Source organism: Amphiprion ocellaris, chromosome 2 (assembly GCF_022539595.1).
Source record: "Amphiprion ocellaris isolate individual 3 ecotype Okinawa chromosome 2, ASM2253959v1, whole genome shotgun sequence".
NCBI classification, from domain to species: domain Eukaryota; kingdom Metazoa; phylum Chordata; class Actinopteri; family Pomacentridae; genus Amphiprion; species Amphiprion ocellaris.
Genome location: NC_072767.1, coordinates 1,328,446 through 1,341,895, shown reverse-complemented (window position 1 = coordinate 1,341,895; position 13,450 = coordinate 1,328,446). Strand labels below are relative to the sequence as shown.

At 36.5% G+C, this 13,450-nt stretch overlaps 1 protein-coding gene across 2 annotated transcripts in view; it reads right to left on the bottom strand.

Annotated features, from left to right (window-relative positions):
- Positions 1 to 1,697, bottom strand: part of si:ch1073-396h14.1 (disintegrin and metalloproteinase domain-containing protein 10) — a 59,404-nt gene extending 57,707 nt beyond the window's left edge. The window contains exon 1 of one of the 2 annotated variants that reach the window (XM_055017646.1): positions 1,439 to 1,697. In XM_055017646.1, the coding sequence (XP_054873621.1) occupies positions 1,439 to 1,508 (70 nt within the window). In that variant the 5' untranslated portion in view covers positions 1,509 to 1,697. The remainder of the gene's footprint in view (positions 1 to 1,438) is intronic. The other variant, XM_055017641.1, reaches the window with a different exon arrangement.
- Positions 1,698 to 13,450: the final 11,753 nt, after the last annotated feature.

The window sequence follows — 13,450 nt, the reverse complement described above, 5'->3', positions numbered from 1 at the left end:
TGTGCTTTCCTTTTCATGGTGAACCCTTGTAGCCTCGGTGTGGGGGGATGGTTTGGACAGACTTTGAATAAACCAGCAAGAGAGCATTCCTCAGACCCCACCTGTCTCCAATAATGCATGATTGTCTTGGAGCTCCAGATCTGCACTCCAGCCCTTGTTCCTTTCCCCGCCTACTGCCGTACCTGATTGGGCCACGCCCAGTTCCCTCCACCAACCAGACTGCAGCAATCACCACACCTGGGGTCTAAATGTGCAGCCAACCTCAGCTCAGGGGGCTGTGATTTAATGTGAGCAGGTCTCCTTAATGCCTCTAGTCTTTGTGTTTCGTGTCGATATATAACTTCTGTTAGCAGCTGTCTAACTTAGAAGTTACTCGTGTTCTGTGTTTACTGCAGCTATCAGGAAATGGTTACTTGCTCTGAGGAAGTTGTTTATTTTTTGAATTTGCACACGTGTTAATTGCTTCTGTTAGTTGCATGGGTGCTGCTATTGTGTCTTCAAATTTGACTAAGGAGTTTCACTTGTTTTGTTTGAGCTAATTTTGTAACTCTGTTAGCCTTCATTTTGTTTTTATTGGTTATTTGATTTATCAATGCCCTTTCTTGTGGTATTATCACCTTTCGTTTGTAAATTGCTTTACTAAACCAAGAACACCTGGTTTTGTTATCTTTCTAGCTGACCCCAGACAGCTGGTTTGTAACAACCACACTGAAACGAATCGGAATCAAAAAGCATTTATTGTAACTGTAAACTCTGCTTGCAAATAAATTAGCAGTATGACTCCTCTTGGTCCACAGTCAATGTGAAAATTAAGACACAGGACATTTAATATTCAAAAAATACGCTAAAAATAAATGCTTTATTGGACTTTTTTAATCTTCAATCAGCATATTCGACTGACATGAAATCTGCAGGGCACATTTATGCTCCCTTTGGAAATAACATTAAACACAAAGTCAATCCAGACTCTCTTTAGAGATTTTATCCTCTTATGGCATCAAACCAAAGTCTGACCACCCCAAACTAATCTGCCATCGGCTAAGTGCAGACTGTGATTTCAGCCGGAGAAGACTTGAGAGAGGTTCGTTCTTTCCTAAACACTATATTATTAGTCATCGTTGCCCCTGCTGAGTGAATCTCTCTTTACTAATCCCTTACTAAGCGACTGCACCCCATTAATCATAACTTAGTGGAGCAAACGTCTGCATCGATGTCGAGTTCTGCATGAAGGCACCTTTTTTTGTAGCATTCCTGAGAAGACAGGCTGAAACGTGTCCGAGCCCAGAAGAGACCGTGTCCACCAGAGCCAAATTTCAGTTTTCAACACACACTCACACACACAAACACACACAGAGGGCTACTACAAACAAACACACTTATTGAGGCTGCAGTGTGAGGAAATACCTCCTCTTCAGATACACAAACACAGACACACTACCTGTAATCCACTCGTGGCAGTCGAGCCACAGCAGCAACAGCAGCAGTAGCCCGTAGTGTTGAACCCCCATAGTTTCCTTATTGCTGTGTTTTTGTTTTCCTTCCCTCTCACAGTTTTTTCTTTCTCCTCCTTTCTTCACGTCTTTCTCTCTTTTTCATCCCTTTTTCTCTTCACTTCTCTTCCTCACCAGCCTCGTACCTGTGGTCTTCCCACGCTGGAATGTGACTAGTTAAAACGTTCAAGCCAGAACTCTGAACACCGACACGGCAAAGAGGCATATTCAGACTTGTTTGTTAGCATGTTAGGAGTTACCGTCGCAGCTACAGGGAGAGTTTGCAATAAAATTAGATGATGATGAACTGCTAAGATAGTGAGGATGGGGCTGGAAAGATTAGTAGCTGTAATTTAGGCTTATCTCAAATTTTTGGATGTAGAAATCTAAATCTAAGCATTTTGTTTTCATTTGCTTTGAAGAAGTTGATCTGTGATGTACAGAACAAGACATTTATGAAAGAAGTTGTTGTTTCGCCAAGTTTTTCATGAAAAAACCCCAAACTGATCAACAAAACTTATACACCCTTGTGAGAAATTGAACAAACATCTTGGAGGGAAGTTTCTAAAATCTAATTTCCATTGCTCTGGTTAGACTTGAGCCAGCTCTGCCAAAAAGGTTGAGTGACAAATTCTCCATTTGAGTTAATCCATGCTCTGGTCAGCTGCGACTTTAAATCACAATGGTCAGATAATGTGAGCAGCACACAGACACTCCTTCAACCAGTGACTGTAAATGTTCTTCAAATGCAGCTTTATTTCAATGACTCGATGATGACCGAGCTGGATTTTGGCAGCTGGATACTGGTATGTCACTTTAATCCACACAACTCCACAGTTTGTCATCTAAGAAACTGTTCCTAGCAGCTCTGGATGGACGTCATGCATTTAAATGTCACTAAACCCTTCAGGACGACTGGGATGAGCTCATTAAGTCTCAGATGTGTGACTCTTAAATGGCTTGAGAATACTGATTTATGGCCCCACTATGATCTGCCCATTATTTCCATTACAGTGCTCAGTTGGTTGTTTCATGGTGTTTATTCTGTTGTAGAGATGCAGAATGTTGGAAAAACAAGTATTCCCCTATGTTATGAAGAATGAATAAAACTTCTCACATCTTCATATCCTGCCTAGACGTTGACCAACTGGAAGATCTTGGATGTTTTGAGCTCTCAACAGCAAAGAGGCGATGGCTCCTAATCTCTGGAACAGTTTTAATGTGAGAACTGATTCGATTCTTGAAACCTTTTAGGTCACTGCTGAAGACTCATATCTTCTAGTTGGTAAAGCTTGACACCCTGACTTCATTTCTTATTTAGTTGTATCTTTTGTTCTTGTTGTTTTATTGTCTTTTCGTAAGATGCATGTTTTGTTCTGTCTTGTGAGTTGCTATGTTAAACTGCACATTCCTTTTACCTCAATGCAGTATTATTTATCACTACTGCAGTCACTTTACCGCTGCCATAATCACTTCATTCAAACCAAAATTTACAAATGCACAGATCACGGTGTCAGTCTAAGTATGCATATTTATTTAAATTGCTATAGTTTTTCTACATTTTGTCCATTTGGTTAAGGAGGATCAGTAAGAATTTGATTTTACAGTGCAGCTGGTGACAATAAACCTCTTGAATCTTGAACTCTTGCTGTTTTAAATGTGCTTTATGAATAAATTTGACTAGATTTGACTTGAATATTGCAAGGATGTGAGAAATTTAAAGGCTTGTACCAAATTTCATCACATTAGAATAGTTGAGACAGTTTCTTCAAGCCACAAATGTGACCCTACTGGTGGCACTGGAGGAAAAGTTGGGGGACTTCCTCAGTCATGCAAACTTTAATGCCAATTCATCCGTCATTACTTAAGACATTTAAGTCTTAACCAAACTATCAGCCCGACTTTGTGTGTTGCACCACGACAAGCGATGACGCTGCCAAAAGCTAAAATATTTCAACTGTGAATAATATTCTCTAAATGCCTCCCACGGGTCTGATTATGAATCCTTTTGGTAGAAAAAGTGCTGAATTGGTTCTAAATATGAGAAGGAAGTAATCATTTGCCTGACTCACACTGTGTGAAAGGCCTCGTTCTAAACAAAGTGTGACACTTTTAGATAATTGGAGGAACAACAACACAAGAAGAGGAAATGTGACCTCACCTTGGCTGAAATGAGGTAAACTGAAACAAAGGTTTTTGTCACTGAAAAAAAAGCCGCCTCTTTTACTTCTGCATGAATAAATAGACGCAAGCCCCCGACAGTTTGCACAATGTGATATTTTACGGAGAATATTACATAATTTCTCCTCATCTGTACATGTGTGTGTTTCCTGTTAAGAGATAAGCTCCGTCAGGCTGCATTAGAAACAGACAGCAGCTGAAAAATGAACATATTTGCAGATTTACAGGCTTTCTTTGCTGCAGAAGTTCACAGCATATCTTTCAAATGTACAGCCAAGATGGTGAAACTGTGCAGAAAGTATCACCACAGCGAACCGTTGCTCCCACATGAGCGGAAATACTCCTTGAACTGCACTAAATCACTGATTCTCCCGTGAAATCACCAAAACTATGAGTTCTGTGTGTTTCAGATTGATGTATTTCAATAAAAAACATCAAGAATTTACCACTGGATCGTCTAACTTCACAATTTTGTGTTGGTGAGGATAATCTAGTCTTGCAGCCACGAGAAAGATCCTTCATCCCATCTGCTGTAGGACTGAACAACATCAGCATCAGTGGCTGATAATAGCAGATACTGGACTCATATCACCCCAAAACATAACAATTTGAACAGCAATTCTTGCACTGCTGCATCTTTGCACTCTTTATACTTATTTTCTATTCTCATTTCTCATTCCTGTACATATTGTAAATATTATTACTACTACTTTATTATTATTTTATGACTATTACTATGTTTATTGCTACATAAGCTGTAACAATGTGAATTTCCCCTGGCGTGGGGACAAATAAAGGACTATCTTATCTAAAACAAGAATCGAGCACATGCAGTGTTGCATCTTCTGAAGTGTTGATAAATAACATGCAATAAAAAATTAAATGCTTTTAAAGTTTGGTCATATATTAGCTTGAATGCTTTCTAAAGCTCATGGTGATGAAGATCTCAGTGATTTGTGGTCTCCGCTGCCTTCTCTGAGCTCCAAAGGAGGATTTTCAGCGACTGTTTGACGTCCTGCAGCTCCTCATTGGAGCCAAACACATCAGATGGGATTAAGATTTGTTAGAATTTATAAGCAGCTGTGATCCAAATTAAATATTGTTACATGTCAGCACTGACTCTGGTTTTTCCTCCTGCAAAGATTAAGGCATGTTTTGTATTCTTAGTGTTACAGACTTTTCTGTGTTTTCTGAATGTTTGGGTACATCATTTATTTATTATCTATTAAAAGTGACATTTTAGAGATTTCACAGCATTTTAAATCAACCCATACTGTACACAGAGCACTGTAAAATAACATCCGGTTAAACATTGAACAAAAACTAATTATTATTTATAAAAATACAGATTTTTCATGTGGACATTTCATATAGTTCTGGCCTGTTTATTTTTCTTTTCTTTCACAGTCAACATGTAAATTAATATTTTTTCTGTTTATCTATAATTTAACAAAATGAGTAAAATCTATAAAATAATGTTTAAAAAATGATCAATGATTTTTGAATCTTTAATTTATATACTGTACATTTTCTTTCATAAAACAAAAAAAATCTGCTGTTAACTGTATTTTTATAGTTAAATAATGCAAAAAACTAATTGTTATTTGTAAAAATACAGATGGTTTCATGTGGACATTATGTACAGCTGTAGGCTGTTGTGTTTTGTTTCTTTTTTACAGACAAAATGTAAATAAATATTTTTGGTGATTTTCCAAGTTATTTTCTGTAATTTAACAAACCAGCCATAATCTGCAAAATAACAGTTAGAAATTATTTAACATTTAATCCTTAATGTATATACATTTTCTTTCAAATAACGGCAAATATCTGTAAAGTAATATTTTTCAGTGATTAAAATCTGTACAGTTTTGACCTGTTGTTTTCCTTGTTGTTGTTTTTTTGTTTGTTTTCTTACAGTCGACATGTAAATTAATGGTTTTTTTTTATGATTCCATACATTTTTATCTATAATTTAACAAAGAAGGGAGCATCTGTAAAATAATGATCAACCATATTTGATATATGTACAGTACATTTTCTTTCAAATAACAGCAAATATCTGTAAAAGAATGTTTTTTGTTGATTTAAATAGGGTTAAAAACTATGTAATTTTGCAAGACAACATTGCAAGAATAAAATTATTATTTGTAAAAACTGAATATTTTTTTCATGTAGACGTGTACATTTCTGACCTGTTTTTTACAGTCAAAATGTAAATAAACACTATTTTTGTTATTATTTATAATTTACCAAGCCATAATCTGCAAAATAATCATTTAATCCTTAATATATACACATTTTCTTTCAAATAGGATCAAATATCTGTACAATAATTATAATTTTTCTCAATTTAAATATAGCAAAAACGGTAAAAACTGTGAAAATAATAGCAAATACCTGTAAAATAATTATTTTTTTGCGGTATAATGTTATGGTCACACATTGCAAAAGAACAAATTACTATTTGTAAAACTACATTTATTTAACATTGATGTATTATTTAAGTATTGGCCTCATTTCTACTGTGATTATGTAATTTAATACTTTTTTCTGTGAATTTACTAATGATTATCTGTTTTTTAAACAAAAAAAGGAAAATCTATCAAATAGTGAATTGTTTCAAAAAAACGGTGATATAAACAGAGTGATTCTCATTCTAAGACTCACTACTCAGTGTTTTAACTCACTTTAGTAAAAATACTCCTCAGTCCTGTAAAATAAATCCTTTGTAAATCTACTAGAACCTGTGACTTTCAGACAGTACCCGTCTGGGGTCCTGTGCTCTATAATATGGATTTAAGTTGATTCAGGGAAAAGTTCAGTTTCATTTCTCAGGGGTCTCTTCAGCTTCATCTTTGAAGTTCTGTAACTACGTCTTTGATCTTTCGAGGAGGTTTGAAGGAATCCAGAGTCTGATCTCTTAAGCATCTACACTGGAAAAAATGCTCCTCTCAAAACAAGAAAAATAAGCTTATTTCAAGGAACTTTTACCTTGAAATAAATGAAAAAATCTGCCAATAGAACAAGTGAAAAATGGCTTGGTGAGATTTCTTGAAATAAGATATGATATTTAGAATATTGAGATCTTAAAATTAGCTGGGAAAACTTATTTTAATCTATATTTTACCAGGATTGTCAAGCTTAGGTGTCTTAAAATAAGCCACATATGCTATAAAAAAGAAGCAGTTTTTCACTCAAAAATAGATTTTTACTTTCATGAACCTCCTAATTTGAGATGTATTAACCCTCCTGTTGTCTTCATTTATGGGCACCAAAAAATATTGTTTCCTTGTCTGAAAAAAATTCCCAAAAATTCTGCAAAAAAATCCCCCAAAATTCAGAAAATTTGCAAAACCTTCAGGAAGAAAACTCCAATAATTCCTTAAAAGTTTCCCTTCAAAGTTTTATTTAAAAAAAAAAAGAAAGAAAGAAAGAAACCAAATTGGACAAGAAAATTCTTGTAAATATTTTCAAAAAATCTTTCAAAAAAGCCTAAAAATATCTAAAGTGATTCCATATATATCAGTAAAACTTCTAATATTTTCTTTAAGAACATTCACATAAAAATCAACCAAAATCCAGTGAAATTCGTTGGGTTTTGGTTGATTTTTTTGTGAATGTTCTTAAGAAACATTTTTAACATTTCTTTTTTTCCACCAAAAAATGTTCAAAGATTTCCCAAAAATGTTGACATCAGAAGTTTCACTGTGAAAATATTTTTCTGCACATTTTCAAACCTTTAAATGGGTTAATTTGACCCACAGGACGACACGAGGATTAAATTTATTTTGAGTTTTCTTGTAAAATTCAACTCAAAACAAGATAATTTCAAGATTGTTTGACTTAACAAGATATTTAAGATGCATTGTCTTAAAACAAGTCCCTCCATCCGCTGAAATGTCACTTGTTAAGTGAATTTATCTTAAATCAAGGATGAGACATGTTGACTACAAATAAGACAAATAGACTTGGTAACATTTAGAGATTTGCAGTGTATGATCCGATGGCCATAAAGTCGATGATATAACTTCTTCACTGATACTGAGGTGCAGCAGGTCGTCCCCATCCATGCCAGGGTTCATGCTGTGGGGCTGCAGACAGATTCTTGGCCTGTGAGGCTACTACAGACTGCATACTACACCAGCCAGTCCCTGCAGGTTAATGTTTCACAGCCTGGTTTGAGTTTAACCTCCCCCATCCCTTAATCACTCACTGACAGCCTCCCCCCCAAAAACCTCCCGCTGCTCACCGATTGGATGAGAAAAATCACCCGGATCCAGGCTATGACATCACACACTCGGACACACCCACAGCACACACACACACACACACACACACACACACACACACACACACACACACACACACACACACACACACACACACACACACACACTCACACACACACGACTACTAGACACTCTCTCTCACTCACACACACACACACACACACACACACACACGACTACTACACACACTCTCTCTCTCACACACACACACACACACACGACTACTACACACTCTCTCTCACACACACACACACACACACACACACACGACTACTACACACACACACACTCTCTCTCACACACACACACACACACACACACACACACGACTACTACACACTCTCTCTCACACACACACACACACACACACACACACACGACTACTACACACTCTCTCTCTCACACACACACACACACACACACACATACACGACTACTACACACACACTCTCTCTCACACACACACACACACACACACACACACGACTACTACACACTCTCTCTCTCTCACACACACACACACACACACACACACACACACACACACACACACACAGACTTACATAGATATACATGTATGTATAGATAGCTGTATATTACTATATGGAGTCAACTTGCCAATACAGTCTCTCCTAAAAGTACGCAACTCAACATCCACACGTGTCCTTGAGGCTGTCAAAGTGCAACAGAGTTCAATTCTAGTAACTTTTTTTAATAGGCATTTATCATCTTAAGCGGAATAATGTCAGACAACATGAAAGTAAAATGTCAAATTAGCAGTTGTACATTAAACATCTGCAACTTTTATACTTTCTGAACAACAACATACATTTTACATGATGAAGTTGTGGTTTTTATGTCAGTTTTTCATGCACAGACTATCATAACAGTTCTTATATGGAGGCAGTCTCACTAAAAGTACACAACTCAACACCCACGTGTCCTTTAGACTGTCAAAATACAAGAGTTCAATGTTTGGTTCATTTTTAGTGACTTTTTAGTGGATTTTCACCATTTTCAATGCAATTATGTCAAATAACATTAAAATCAAATGTCAAATTAGCAGTTTGAGATCATGCATCAGCAGCTTTTAGTTTTCGATGTGGAATTTTATGCTTAATATGATGAATGTGCGCTTTTAATGTCAATTTTGTGTTGTACAGATTGTCAAAGTGCAACAGTTTGCAATGTCTGATTAGTTTTTAATGCGTTGTCACCATTTTAAGTTAAATTTTGTCAAATAGCATGGCAGTAAAATGTCAAATTAGCAGTTTTACTTTGAAGACCTGCAACTTCTGCAGTTTCTGAATGGAATTTTAAACGTTAAATGACAAATGTGTGCTCATCTGTGCTAAACTAAAAGTACACAAATGAGGACCCATGTGTGTCCTTCAGGTTGTCAAACTGCAGCAGAGTGATGTTTGATTCACCCCTAGTGAGTTTTGCTTTTGTCACGGAATTGTCTCAAACCACAGGGAGTTAAAATGTAAAATCAACAGCTGAACATTAAACATCTGCAACTTTTACAGCTTCTGAATAGAATTTTACACTTTACGTGATAAATTTGTGCTTTTTATGTCAAATTTTTGATGCACAGATTACCACAACATAACACCTTTATGGAGGCAGTCTGACTAAAAGTGCACAATTCAGCGCCCACATGTGTCCGTCAGGCTGTCGAAATACAACAGTGTTTGATGTTTGACTCATTTTTAGTGAGTTTTACCATTTTAAGTTGAATTATGCCAAACAACGTGAAAGTAAAATGGTAAAAAATAATGTCAAATTAGTAGTTTTACATTAAATACCTGCAACTTTTATACCTTTTGAACAAAAAATTACACTTCACATGATGAATTTGTGCTTTTTATGTCAATTTTACATTGCACAGATTGTCCAAGTGCAACAATTTATTCATTTTTAGTGAGTTTTGATGTTTTATGTGGAGTAATCTCAGACAGCTTGAAAGTAAAATGTTAAATTAACAGGAGTATGTGAAATACCTGAGAGTTTTTTGGCTTCTGAATGAAATTTTAAACTTTACATGATCAGTCTATTGCTTTTATGTCAGTTTTACCTTACAGATAACTGTAAAGCAATTCCTCTATGTAGTCAATTTGCAAATACAGCCTCATTAAAAGTATGCAACCGAACACCCACGTATGTCCTTCAGGTTGTTCCAGTGCAACAGAGTTCAATGTCTGAGCCATTTCTAGTAAGTTTTGCCATTTTACATGGAATTATCTGAAACCACATGGAAGTAAAATGTTAAATCAACACCTGTACATTAAACATCTGCAACTTCTGCAGCTTCTGAATGGAATTTTACACTTTACATGATGGATTTGGGCTGTTTACATCCATTTTATCCACCTCTAGGTATATCTGACACATAAGCTTGTTGTTAATTGTTAAGGGCAGTTTGATCAGCAGATTTACAGTCAGGATTTCTGTCTTTCTGCTGGTGCACAGATCTGAGCTGCCATGTCGAGACAATTTCCTAATTTCTTTAGAAATGTATTTTCTCCTTAGTGATGAAAGGTTTTCAAAATGAGCACCAGTTTTGTTTATTTTTAATCAGTTTTTGCTATTTTATTTAAGTGATATTGTCTCAAACCACACAGGAATAACTTGTCAAATCAGCAGCTGTACATTAAACATCTGCAGCTTTTACAGCTTCTGAATTCTGAACTATGGAGAGGTTTCTCTTGAACATTGACATTTAGACCAAGATTTGACTAAAACACAACCTGAATGTTTTTCTTGTGAAATAGAATTCAGTCTCAGAATTTTACGTCAGGTTCCTAGTCGCCTCATTTAGCACATTTTAAAGAGCTACGACACCAGATTCTTGATGCAGAGGAAACGTTTAGATGTGAAAACTGTCCCTCCTGTGTGCTTCCTACATGCTTGGAGCTCAGCTCTTCTTACTCAGATGCCAAACTGTTTGCTAGCAAAGAAAAATAGAAATAAATTACGTCCAGACCGCACTGCTGTAACCGATCCCGTCAGCTCTGGGAACATGTATGGATTCATATTCTCCTTCCCAGTCGAAGGATGTTCTCATGAGGTTCGACTGAGAAGTTTACATGGGGGTGGGGGGTTCTGGTTGCGCTTTGAGGCTAATTCAAACCAGCACTACACATAACATCCAATCTGACCCCAACAAATGTCTGGTGCTTAGTGCCAGACAAAGGATCATGGGATAATTGGTGCGACTGCAGGTCTCCATTGGTTCTCGGAGGGTTCATAGGCTATGGGAATTATCAAATCACATCGTTCTGCTGACATAGCAAGTGTTAACCCCTTCACAGACCTGACCCACTTCACAAAGGGCCACAGCTTTCCCTTTCTTTACACCAGCCGCCGCACAATATCCAGTCTGTGTCATTGTCCATAATGAGCACGTTGTGTCCGAGGCGTTGACATAGACGTGAGCTGAGCAGATGGGCAGGCTGCCATCCATCTCCGTCTGAGCATCTGACAGCTCAGAGTGAGACATTCAGTAAGACTGTGTGCTTTTACATCAGGATAATCCAGATTAAACATGTTGCAGTGACCCTTCTTTGCATTCATCACAATTAAAGAAAGCAGCTCTTAGAAAAGAATGTTACCCTAATGCAGTGTTTGGTCATGTGTAGCTGTATTTGGAGGTAATTTGACAGGTTTTATTACAGTAAACATACAGGTGCAGCTTCTACTTGCAATCTAACAGCTGATGCATCAAAGTTTCCCTGCATCTGTCCATCCACTTGTAATGCAATGCCTCCCTCTACAGAAAGCTCTGGATAATTAAGCCTAAAGATGGTGGTTTGCCCTATAAGGTCGCAGCTTCTGTTGTGTCTTTTGCTTAAATCTTTAACATTCATGTCTTTTTTAATGCTATTCAAAGAATTTGCGCTTTGATAAATGATAAATATCACGTGCAAATAATACCTCTCACATTCTCCACATGAAAATACCTCAAATCTCTAAATATTTCACTCAACCTAGAACACTTAGACCTCACACAAATCTTTTATTTTTTATTTTTGTTTTATTCCATCTCAGAGCACAAGGTCGTGACATTAAAATATCCCCAAAACAAAAAATCTAGACGAGGCCTCTTCACCAGCAGATCTACTGTCTGCAGCGATAGGAACACCATCTGCCAATGAACACGACGATAAACTGCATTTGATATGACTCTGAAGCAAAAACAAAACGCTGATACTGAAGCACATCCAATAACCTTGACACGTCTGGGAATGCAGCAGAGTCACGTTGAAATGTCTGATTTAATGTTACAGTTTGAAAAGAAGAAGAAGAAATGATAAAATATTCACTCTGGAGAACATTCTTCACTGTTCCCACTAGATATAGAAACTTTACACGATGAATTTGTGCTTTTTGTGTCAATTTTCCACAGTTATTTCTCAGAAAAGAACACTCAATGTACTGTTATGCAATACAACATTCATTTGGAGCTCTATCAAACACGAGGCTCAACATTTACTGTCAGTGGTTGTTTGGCTTTGTGCTAGAGAGGATTTCTTCACTGTACACTAGTTATGCTCTACAAGACATTTTCTTTACGTTTGTGATAAAATACTAGAATCCCAATCCCAGTTGAAGTCACCATGTGAAGGCATCTCGGACTCTGACGTTTGATTTCTGAATGCAAAGAAGAAAGAAACGCTTCACTCTCACTTCTCTTTAATTGTTGAGCAATTATTATGGAGCTATTTGAAAGAAAAAAGAAAGAAAAATTTGTTTGTGACACATTTTCACATGGTAATCAACACAGCAGCTGATTGCTAAATGTAAATAGATAAATGTGGTCAGAGGAAGTAGTGAAATAAGAAAGACAGATGCTTTAGAAGTGTGGCAGTGTAAATTTATAGATGTGAATTTGCTTGGTTTGCATAGTTTATAGACTCTGCAAAAAGTGAAAATTTAAATAACAAACTGAACCTCCTTCTCTTTGACGCACACTATCATTCAAAAGTCTGGGGTCACTTAGAAATGTCCTTATTTTTGAAAGAAAAGCAATTTTTCAATGAAGATCACATTAAATGAATGATAAATCTAGTGTAGACATTGTTAATGTGGTAAATGACTATTCTAACTGGAAACAGCTGATTTTTAATGGACTATCTCCATAGAGGTACAGAGGAACATTTCCAGCAACCATCACTCCTGTGTTCTAATGCTACATTGTGTTAGCTAATGGTGTTGAAAGGCTCATTGATGATTAGAAAACCCTTGTGCAGTTATGTTAGCACATGGATAAAAGTGGGAGTTTTCATGGAAAACATGGAATTGTCTGGATGATCCCAAACTTTTGAACAGTAGTGTATTTATAAAGTACACATAAGATGATATAATAAAAAAAAGCTGATGTTAAACAATTGGTGAATTCAGTGCAAAATGATCTTGTATATATGCAACAGATCATTTTCTCACAGAATTGTCACATTAAGCCTTTGTGTAATGTCTGGATCTTGAATC